Consider the following 12,127-nt stretch of genomic DNA (forward strand, 5'->3'; position numbering starts at 1 on the left):
CCCTTAGGAAGTTCATGATCTTGAAAGAAAATATGCTGTTCTCTATCAGCCTCTATTTGACATGCAATTTTAGATCATCAGTGCAATTTATGAGCACACAGAAGAAGAATGTGAGTGGAAAGCAGATGAGAAGGATGAAATTTTTAGGAGGAGTTGAAAGAAAATTCCAAGGTTGAAGATGAGAAGAAAGATGAAGAAAAAGAAGATCCCAAAGGAATTCCTGAATTTTGGTTGACTGTTTTTAAGAATGTTGACTTGCTCAGCGATATGGTTCAGGAACATGATGAACCTATTCTGAAGCACTTGAAAGATGTTAAAGTTCTCAAATTCTGGCCAGCCTATGAGTTTTGTATTAGAGTTTCACTTTGAATCCAATGAGTATTCCATAAATGAAGTGTTAGCAAAGATATATAGGATGAGGTCTGAACTAAATGATTCTGATCCCTTTTCTTTTGATGGACCAGAAATTACGGGTTGTACAGGGAACCAAACAAATTGGGAAAAAAGGAAAGAATGTCACACTGAAAACCATTCCAAAGAAGCAAAAACACAAAGGGCATGGAACAGTTTGGACTGTGATGGAAAACATTTCCAGTGAGTCTTTCTTTAATTTTTTTGCCCTTCCTGAAGTTCCTGAGAGTACAAACTTGGATGATGATGCTGAAGCTATCCTTGCTGCAGACTTTGAAATAGGTCATTTTTTATGTGAGCGTATAATACCAAGAGAAGCTATTGAAGATGATGATGATGATGATGATGATGATGATGATGATGATGATGATGATGATGATGATGAAAGTGAAGAAGCAGATGAGGAAGGGGGAGAAGGAGATGAGGAAAATGATCCAGACTATGATGTGAAGAAGGATCAAAACCAAGCAGAGTATAAGCAACAGTGAAGCAGGCTGGATGTGGCCTTGAGGACACTGGTCTAGCTTCTGCCTCCCTGGAAAGGGTGAATTTACATCATTTGACAAGCCAATTTGAAATTTTTTGTTGTTTTATTTGTTTTTGTTTTTGCAACCTAAAATAAAAGTGTCTAATATTAGTTCTCATAAGATAATGTCTTAATTTTGTATTCATTCAGGTGAGGCAGAAGCCTAGCTTAAAATGTTTGTGCCTAGTTTGAACAAGTGTACCAACATTGGAACATCACTTAATAAGCTAGTATAAAAAAAGAAGACAAAACCTTAAGTTGAAGCGTAGTTTTCTTAAAGAGCATTAAAAAGTTAAAGTTACAACTATGGCTTATTCTAATTCATATTGGTGAAAGTATGAGTGTGTCATTTACCCATGCTTCTGTTTACGCTGTACTAAAAATGGGTAGTTGTTGTTGTTAAGTGCCATCAAGTCGATTCTGACCAATAGCGACCCTGTATATGGGTTTCTGAGGAGCAGCTGATAAGCTTGAACCATCGACCTTACACTTCAAATGGCTTTTCAGTCTGGCGTATTAACCCACAGCACCACACCAAGACTCCCAGAATGGATAGTACTGTTTATGTAACTACCTCACAGATTGTGTTGAGGCATACTAAGTTAAATTTTGTAACATATTAAGTTAAAATTTGTGAAATGTTTGTGTTCAGTCTCATTAAAAGCTAAAACATTTTTGGACCTATTCAGTGTACCTTGTGGTAACAAGTATGATGGTCAGCATCTTTTTTTTTTCTTTTTTCTTTTTTAAGGTTTAGTAATTCAGCATCTTTTTTTTATTCTAAGGTTTAGTAATTCTTACACTGGAAAACAAAGGTTAGTTACCTCTGGATCTAGACAGGCAAAACCTGCAGATTTTTGTGTGGCACCTAAAAGTGGATGAATAAATAACAATTCCAATAGATCCAAGAAATATTTTAGGTATTTTAGATGATTATGTTGTGGTAAATACTACAGAGATCATGGGAATAACATGGAAATTAAGAAAGGAAAAAATTTTGCCATAACTTTAAGCAAAGAGCCAAACTTAAAATACCTCAGGCTAATTACTGTTACTTTTTTGTAATGAATTTAAGCTTTACATCTGAAGGTGAACTTATCAAATAGTAACTCAGAGGAAGACCAAGAGTTTCTTTTCTTAATAAAATTGTAATGGGTTTATTATTAAAGTTGATAATTCCCTTTTGAAAATTAAGGTTCAGATCTGGGAATGTGAACACATTTTTTTCCAAATTACATAGTATTCATTTACTAGCCACTCTTCCAGAGAAGGAAGGAGGAGAGATTGTTTTTGTAAAGATAATACTGCCTTAGAAACCCCATGGGGCAGTTCTGCTCAGCCCTACAGGGTTACTATAAGATTTGCTTTGTATAGAATTTTACTATAAAATTTTAATTAACTACTGAAAATCCTTAACCAGTTAGAATAGTTTGTAGGAAAAAAATGCCATGAAAACATTTATTACTCTCTTTATTTTCAGAATGATTTTGGTTGCTTAGATAAGATGTTCTGTATTGGTTTTTGTACTCACAGCTCGTCTTCAAAATAGCTTCTTCTGAACATAAAACATTTTTTATCTTAAGATAGAATCCCATTTTTAGTTAACAAAAATAGTAAAACCACTACTTTTATTTTCATTCCTTTAGGAAATAGCTATTGCCAAAGTGAAGAGTTAGATAATATTTCACCGTCTTTTATAGGGGGGAGGTGGTTTGCACAGGAATTGTTGGATTTTCAAGAGAAAATATTTTTCATCTGTGCTGTTTTTCCAGCTCATAAAAGGTTCAATTCCATTCTAGAAATTTGAAATACAATGTAATTTCAAACCCTTTAATAAAAGTTCAATTTTGTTTTATTTAAAAAAAGGGAGCATATGATCAAGAACCAGTGATCCTTATGGAAGAAATACAAGGTGCATTGAAGGCATTGGCAAAGAACAAGGTACCAGGAATTGATGGAATATAAATTGAAATCTTTCAACAAACTGGTGCAGCACTGGAGGCAGTCACTCATCTCTGCCAAGACATTTGGAAGACAACTACTTGGTCAACTGACTGGAAGAGATCTGTATTTGTACCCATTCTAAAGAGAGGTGACCCAACAGACTGCGGAATTCATCAGACAATATCATTGACATCCCATGTGATTAAAGTTTACTAAAGATAATACAAAAACGGCTGCAACCTTACATTAACAGAGGTTTAAGTCAAATTCAGAAAAGGACATGAAACAAGGGATTTCATTGCTGACATCAAATGGATCTTGACTGAAAGCAGAGAATACCAGAAAGATGTTTACCTGTGCTTTATTGCATACCCAAAAACTTTAGATTGTGTAGATCTTAACAAGCTATGGGCAACATTGCAAAGTGTAAATATTCTGGAACATTTAATTGTGCTCATAAGGAACCTGTACATAGCCCAAGAGAAAGTTATTCGAACAGAGCAAGGAAACACCGAATGGTTTAAAATTAGGAAAGCTGTATACCAGGGTTATATTCCTTCACCATACTTATTCAGTTTATATGCTGAGCAAATAATCTGAAAAGCTGAGAAATATGAAGAAAAACATGGCATCAGGATTGGAGGAGGACTCATCAACAACCTACAATACGCAGATGATACAACCTTGCTTGCTGATAGTGAACAGGACTTAAAATACTTACTGATAAAGATCAAAGACCACAGCCTTCAGTGTGGTTTGCACCTCAATATAAAGAAAACAAAAATCCTCACCACTGGACCAATAAACAACATCCATATAAAAGGAGGAAAGATTGAAGCTGCCAAAGGCTTCAATCATCTTGGATCAACCATCAACACTCATGGAAGCAGCAGCCAAGAAATGAAACGATGTATTTCATTAGGCACATCTGCTGCACAAGACCTTTTTAAAGTGTTGAGGAGCAAAGATGTCAGTTTGAGGACTAACATATGCCTGATCCAAGCCATGTTATTTTCAATAACTTTATATGCATGCAAAAACTGAACAGTGAATAAGGAAGATCGTTGAAGAATTGATGTATTTAAGTTGTAGGTTTGGAGGAGAATATGAAAAGTACCATGGACTGCCAAAAGAACAAACAGATCTGTGTTGGACAAAGTACAGCCAGAGTGCTCCTTAGAAGCCAGGATGACCAAACTTTGTGTCTCATACTTTGGACATATTATCAGGAGGAACCAGTAACTGGAAAAGGACATTATATTTGTTAAAGTGGAGGGTCAGAGACAAAGGAAGACTCCCAGTGAGATGGATTGACACAGTGGTGGCAGGATAGGATCAGACATAGTAACAATTGTGAGGTTGGCCCAGGACTGTGCAGTGTTTCATTCTGTTGTGCATAGGGTCACTATTAGTCGGTACCAATTCGATGGCACCTAATAGCAACAACAACAACATTGTAAACATAATACACCTATTCTACGCTGAATGCACCCGATCTCATCTGACCTTGGAAGGTAAGCAGGGTAGGGCCTGATCAGTACTTGGATGGGAGAACACCTGGGAATACTGGGCGCTGTAGGCTTTAAAAGGAGCTCTGGTAGCATAGTGGTTACGAGTTGGGCTGCTAACCTCAACATCAGCAGTTCTAAACTACCAGCAGTTCCACAGGAGAAAAATAAGGCTTTTGCTCCTATAAAGATTTACTACAACTTAGGAAACTATGCATGGTCACTATGAGTCAGAAATGACTCCACGGCATACCACCACCACCATTCCACACTTATCCACTGTCGTGCTATCTGACAATTCTCATTTACAAATAAAAATTGTAAATGACTTTTTTGTATATTAACAAGACATCAGACATGATAATGGCTGCAAAGTATCCATCTTTTGAGGTGGGTCTCCAGGAGGCCTCTAGGAAGCTGGGCTGTGCTGCCCCTCACCCTCCTGTTTGTGAGGGTACCATGTCCAGTGGTTGATTGGCTCCCACTACACCGTGCTCCATGGTTCCTGCCTTCAGGCATATTGGAAGGCGCGTCCCAGCTCCAGTGCCACCTGCTGTGGTGCTGTAGGACAAGCACTGTACTTACTAACTGCAAGGTGGGCAGTTCAAACCCATCAGCCACTCCTCAGAAACCCTATGAATGGTCACTATGAGTCAGAGCCGATTCAGCAGCTAACAACAACAATGATAATCAGCCGGAGGCCGTGAAGCTCAAAATTGCTATGGAGTGAAAAGGGAGGAAAGAAAGAGACATTGGAAAGTGTTTAGAAGAAATGCTCAAGAGTTTGCTGATTTCTTAAAGCTTTCTCCACCTTGGTGGCTTTGAGTGTGAGGCGAGACTACCAACGCCCTTCCTGGAAGCCCCAAGACTCAATGTCATCCAAGGCCCAATGGGCAGAGCAGGGTTTGCAGGGCTGGGCATGGAGAGCCCTGGAAGCAGCTCCACGAGGGAACCTCTGGTCCAGCGTAGGAGGAAGGTAAAGTGGTTACACTAGGGTCCTACAGTCACACCACTTAGCTTTATCCGTCTTTTTCTTTTCCAAACCTCTTCCTACACAGAGGAGTAATCCATAACTGACCTTATCACAGTGATGAGCAGCACATCCATGACCCTCTATAGCGTTTCCAAGAGGGGCTCATGGGTTTGAGTTAGCAGTTAGCACAGCAGTCCAGTGCTTAGCCTATAGGACCACACTTAGCTGTTATTTCTTTAATCGTATTTGCTATTTTTAAAAAGTGCAGACAAATGGATGGTCTAAAAACAGAAAAACAAAAAACTTCATTTTTGTATACTACCAATTTTCTCCTAACAACCTGGTCTTTGGAAAGAAGCAGGTAGGTATAGTTTCTATGAGTTCTGTGAGTCATTTCAGTACATTATTTAATCCAAGGCAGTAGTGGGAGCCAGCAGGTAAAAGTAAAGGGACCCCAAGGAAGGCCCCTGAACTAATGGCTGTCATTCTGAAGGAGTAGTGGGCAAAAAAATTTTTTTTGCACCCAGGAGGTACAAGGTAAGGGTGTTGTGTGAACTCTTATTTGACAATCTGAACTACTGGACAAGGTCTGCCCTGACTCAGGTGGTCAAGCCAGAGAAAGGGAGTGCTGCCTAGGAAAGTGGTATTAGAGAAGATTGTGAAGTGAGAAAGTAGGGATTTGATTAATCTTCACATTTTGGGAATTGGGGTTATGCTAATTTTTATGCACAGATGGAGGTAATAAGATCTATATTGCAGAATTGTCAGAAGGCTTCAGTGAGAAAATGTAAGTCAGTGGCCTGCTTCCTTTTCTTTCTCCATTTCATTTCTGTCAAAAAGTGAAATGTAATTGAAAGTTCATATGAGATCTTCATGGTATTAGAAAATATGAGGAATTTATCATTTCCTTCTGTGAGCCCAAGTAATGCTCTAAATATTTTATGTACATTACTTTCATTAAATCCTCAGAGTCAACCTAAAAAGTACTTAGTGACTTTTGGCCCTATTTACAGAAGAAGCCAAAGCCTAAAGGGGGTTAACTTGCGTACTATATGTGATTGTATCAAAAGCCCCTATATGACTCATATCAGAACTCAAATGTACACCTCAAGGCGATCAATTTGTAATGTACTAAAAAGGCTTTTTTACAGCTACACACACAATTGACAGATACACTTTTTACATTTTTTTATATATAAAATATAAAAATGTTCTTTTTTAGATATGCATATATCATTAGATTTTGCTATAAAATAGATGTGTTTTTGCCTTTTTTTAGAGTTCCTCTTCCTCAGCTAAGGAATATGATAGAAGATGTTGCCCAGACTTTAAAGTTTATGTATGGTTCTTTAGATAGGTAAGTACTTCATGGAATTGAATCACGAGTTTTAAGTATATGGTTCTAAATCAGCTTTTCCACTTCATCCTGCTCCTTGCTTGGCAAAACAGTTGTTTGTTTTTCTTACTTTCTTATTTTTCTTTATTGCCTTGATTTTACAATTCTGAGAAATTTTTAATTTAATAACTTTTATTTAAGAGAAGGGTCTCATGTTTTACTTTAGTGACATAGAAATATAGCCACAACTGTATTCTGATTTGACCTATTTCTGTTGGGGAAAAATGTGAGAGTATTTCTTCATACATGTGTGGAAAACTCTGAGATTTTAAATGTTGAGTTTTTGTCTACTTTCTTTAAAAAGAATTTGGTTTTTAAAAAATGTATGTACTATTATTGTTATTATTAAGTGCCATAGAGTCGATTCCAACCCATAGTGACCCTGTATAGGGTTTCCAAGAAGCAGCATGAACTTGAACCACCAATCTTGCAGTTCAAACGACTTTGCAGTCTGATGCATTAGCCCACAGCACCACACCAGGACTCCATGTACTATTATTATAAATATATATATAAATAAAAGCCATATAGTATAGAAAGGTAGTATGACTAGTTTCATATGTGTTTCTGTGTAAAGATACCTTATTTATGTAGTTATTTTTCTGTATTTCCATTTATTCTGTTGTAAAGTGCCATCAAGTCATTTCTGACTTTTAGTGACCCCATATAGGGTTTCTGAAGCTGTAAATCCTCCCGGGAGCAGAGCACCTCATCTTTCTGATGTGGACTAGCTGGTAGGCTCAAATCAACGACCTTGTGGCTCGCAGTCCAGTGCTTATCCCAGCTAAACTAGGTTCCTGTAGTTCTCCAACATCATATCCTTATACAAAGCCTTTTCAGGAGGGTCCAGGCATTCCCATTCCTCCTGAGACAGTTCTGTGGCCACGTCCTTCAATGTTCAGATGCTTGACTTTCACTCCACACTTCCATTTTCATAAGAAAATCAAGACACCTTATTTAATATGTATTGTTGGTTAACAATAAACTGAAAGCCAAAGTACTGTAACTTATGCCTCAGTGTGACTTACCTAACCCTCATGTGTCCTCTGTAAAGCATATCACAGCTTTTTTGCACTTAAGACCACTGGATAGCACTTCAATATTACAGTTGAAGACCATTTTAATATGGACAGTCACCAACAATAAACATAGAAGTGCAAAACATGTGGCACTATATAGACCACAAGAAAAGGACACTTGTTTACAGTATGAGAACTGAAACAAGAAAACAGCTTGCTTTCCTTGTTTGACCTCAGCCAGGTTCATGTGCATCAGGAGACTCAATTTTTTTTGCCACTCAATATGTATATCCATGGAGTCCTGATGTAGTGCTGTGGGTTAATGTACTGCAAGGTCGGTTCAAACTGCAAGGTTGGCAGTTCAAGCTCACTAGCCGCTCCTCAGAAAAATTATACAGGGTTGCTATGAGTTGGAACTGACACCACAGTACTTAACAACAATAACAGCATTACATATCCATGGTGAACAACAAATTTGCCACACATACTGAATTTAGGGTTACAAATAAATTTTAGCAAGTAGACAAAATCTCAAATATGGAATCTGGAATAATAAAAGTCACTTCTAACTCTTAATGAAAAGGTAATTTCATGAAGATTGCATGGCATAAAATGAGGACTAGTGCTGTGGGTGCAGTCCTTAGTGTGGCACTGTAGTAGTAGCACCAGACCGCTAACCAAAGGTTGGTGGTTCAAACCTACCAGCTGCTCCTGTGGTGGTGGGTGGTGGTTATGTGCTGTGGAGTCGGTTCCGACTCATAGCGACCCTGTGCAGGGTTTCCGAGGCTGTAAATCTTTACGGGAGCAGAACGCCTCTTCTTTCCCCACGGAATAGCTGGTAGTTTCGAACTGCTGACCTTGCGGTTCACAGCCCGATTCATAACCACTACGCTACCAGAGCTCCTGGAATCCCTATTTAGGTTCTCTATTAATTTGAACCAACTTGAGGTCACTTACAATGAAAACAACAGCGCCTTGGATAACCAAAGCCAAATTATACCTGCTTCACAATTTTGTCTGTATCCACCCTGCCCAAGTGCTAGCATGGATTCACCTGAGACAGGTCCTTCAAAATTAGCCTCATGTGCTCATTTCCTAGGGTTAAGCTATAGACATGGTATTGTTTGATTTTAGCAACATCTCTGTCAGTACTATGGGAGAAATGTGGTAAGGCCTGGCTTCAAATCCAAATTCACTATTAGCAGTATGATTTGGAGTACATTGTTTGCTCGTCTGAACTATTATATCATTATATGTGAAATAAGAATCATCAAGGTTTCTTCCTGGTGGAATTATAAGGATTAGGCTACTAAATACATGTAAATACATGCACTGTATGTCACATAGTACACATTCAACAGTACACACTCAGTAATAGTACACACTCATGACTGTAAAGTTGGCGCAGGATCAGTTAGTGTTTCGTTTTGTTGTGCATAAGGTCTCGATGAGTTGGTTCTGACTCAACAGTGCCTAACAACAACAACATTATGATGGTAATGATGATCAAGACACACTTCATCAGTAAGATAAGAGCAATGATTCAAGGAAGGTAAGGAGGAGAGCCTTTGTATGGAAAAGATTCACTACCCTTGATGATGCTGTTAGGTGCTATCCAGTCAGTTCCAATTTACAGTAACTGTTGGCTCTGTGGGCTAATGCGCTAGACTGCAAAGTTGTTTTGAACCACTAGGTTGGTGGTTTAAGCTCACCAGCTGCTCCTTGGAAACCCTATACAGGGTCGCTATGGGTCAGAACTGACTTAACAGCACTTAACAACATGTATAACAGAATGAAATACTGCCCGGTCTTGTGCCATCACCAAAATAATTGTTACAATTGAGCCCATTATTGCTACTACTGTGCCATTCCATCTTATTGGGGGTCTTCCTCTTTTTTGTTGGCCCTACACTTTTCCAAGCATGATGTCCTTCTCCAGAGAGTGGGCCCTCCTAACAGTATGTCCAAAGTATAAGAGACTTGGACGTCTGACTATCCTCACTTGTAAGAAGCATTCTGGCTGTACTCCATTCCCTTTGTTGTTGTTAAGTGCAGTCAAGTTGATTCTGGCTCTTAGCAACCCTGTAGAGGATTTCCAAGGAGCAATTGGTGAATTTGAACTACCCACCTTTTGGTCAATAGTCCATTGCTTATGCTACAGTGCCACACTAGGAGTCTTTAGAAGCATATAATAACAACCACTGGTTTTTTATGATGTTCTAACTAATGGTTCTTGTTTCTTTAGTGCATTCTGCCAGGTTGAAAATGTTCCTCGTTTGGATCATTTTTTCAACTTGTTCTTTCAAAGAGCGCTTCAGCCCACTAAACTGCATTCAAATGCCAGCCACAGTGCCCAGCAGTATGATGCTTCCAGTGCAATACTTTTAGACAGTTTTCCTGGAGTTCGATGGCTTCATCTTCCACAGGAAATCAAGGTAATCTTAGGTATCATCAACAAGAATCAAAACCAGTTGTCTTACAGTCCTTTGTCTTTTCTTTTTCTCTTTAGACTTTTTGTTATTTTCAGTATCATTGGTAAGTATTTGAGAGGCAATTGATTGATGAAGTAGGCGTTCCAGTGCAGTGAATTTAGAAAGACAAATTATTCTAAGTGAAAGTTAGCTCTTGCTTCCTACTTCAACTTTTAAGCTTTGTACAAATTTAGAATACTTTTCCAAAATTATAATTACGTGACATATCTTACTTTTTAAGTTTTGTAACTTTGATCTTATAATGCAAGATCACCAAGTTAGGATGATGTTTACATATAGATTAAATTGGACAGAATTCTGAGTTTATGAGCAGGATTCTTAATGAAAAGATAGGTATCACTAATAATAACAAAGTCTTTCTTTCCATGACCATATGTGATTAGCTGTTGGATTATCCCATGGATGTCTTAACTTCCCAAGGAAAGGAACTTGATGATGGTTAAATATTTCCAGTATGATCAAGTTATTTCTGTGTACCCGAAGTTACTCTGCTATTGAATGACTGATAAAATAATTTCAGACATTTTCATCAATGTAAATAACAATATAACCAGTTCCTAACCCATGATAAGACTCAGGTTACATTGTAGTAAAAACCTACATCAAGATTCTGTTCCACACTTCATGAAATTCTACAGTGTATTATTTAATTAAATGCCTTTTGACAATTTGGTAATGATTTAAGTTGCTATCTCAATCTCTCTGCTCAGTTTCCTCATCTATAAAATGGGGACAATAATACTGCCTACTTCATAGAGTTGTGACTGATTACATGTAAGGTACTTAGTATTGTGCCTGGCACATTGTACTTGTAGTTCTTAGGAGTATTATTTTATAATTAGTCTTTGAAAGAAGTTGTTATTTAAAGGAAGCTTTGCCTTCTGCTGTTAATATTTTGTCCTTACCTCTGTCAACTGTCTGATGCATCTTTTGATATCATAGGATAATGATTACCATTTTCCTAAATCATGTAAAAAATATAAAAAGTATGGTGACAATCTGATTCAACTCTCACCAGTGTATTCATAAGAAAATACACGTTTAATATAGATAGAAAGTAGTTAAATATCTTTACCTTTAAATTAGAAAGACACCTGATGTTACAACCTGTCTCATGCCTAATCTGGGACTATTTTCCTCTGAAAGGCACCAGGTACCAGGTCTGCATCATGAGACCACCTTTCTGTCTTACAATTGCCCAGGTTCTTTCCCCAGCGTCAGAATCTCTTCAGTAAAGGAATCTCTTCCTTCAAATTATGTAGTCTCCTCATTCTGTGATAACAGGGTACTAAATGCTTTTAGGGGTCCTGGTATAGCACTAGCAGATAAGCAGTGGACTGCTAACCATAGGTCAGTGGTTCAAACCCATCAGCCACTCCTCAGAAACCCTATATAGGGTCTCTATGGGTCAGAAGTGACTCAACAGCACTTAGCAACAACAAATGCTAGGGAACCATGTCTTTAGACTTGTAATACACTAGGATTAAATACTATCTTTCCGTTAGGAAATTTAAGACTTTAAAAAAATACAGCATATTCTAGATCCAGAGGGCGTGGAGGAAGGCAAAATCTCCACTGAGTAGTATCCAATCTTTCTGGGCGGGGCTGATGAAAGGCATGGGGATGACACTCATGTGGCACAATAGTGAATAATTGCTATCAGGACTGACTATGAGGGTTGGAAATATAAAGGTAGACATTTTGTAGCAAAATGAGGGGAGTGATTGACTTTGCAGTCCAGGAGCGGAGGTCCCTGGGACCATCAAGGGAGAAGAACGGGATGTGGGACCCTACCCAGAGAAGCAGTGACACCAGCAATGGAGGCAGAGATGATGACATGGAGAGAGGGAATGGCTGG

At 38.2% G+C, this 12,127-nt stretch overlaps 1 protein-coding gene across 1 annotated transcript in view; it reads left to right on the plus strand.

The window, feature by feature from the left end:
- INTU (inturned planar cell polarity protein) overlaps positions 1 to 12,127 on the plus strand; it is a 156,178-nt gene that overhangs the window by 95,694 nt on the left and 48,357 nt on the right. Inside the window, exons 7-8 of the mRNA XM_006876097.1 lie at positions 6,642 to 6,719; positions 10,023 to 10,212. Of these exons, the coding sequence (XP_006876159.1) occupies positions 6,642 to 6,719; positions 10,023 to 10,212 (268 nt within the window). The remainder of the gene's footprint in view (positions 1 to 6,641; positions 6,720 to 10,022; positions 10,213 to 12,127) is intronic.

This window comes from Chrysochloris asiatica, unplaced genomic scaffold (assembly GCF_000296735.1).
Source record: "Chrysochloris asiatica unplaced genomic scaffold, ChrAsi1.0 scaffold00353, whole genome shotgun sequence".
NCBI classification, from domain to species: Eukaryota; Metazoa; Chordata; class Mammalia; order Afrosoricida; family Chrysochloridae; genus Chrysochloris; species Chrysochloris asiatica.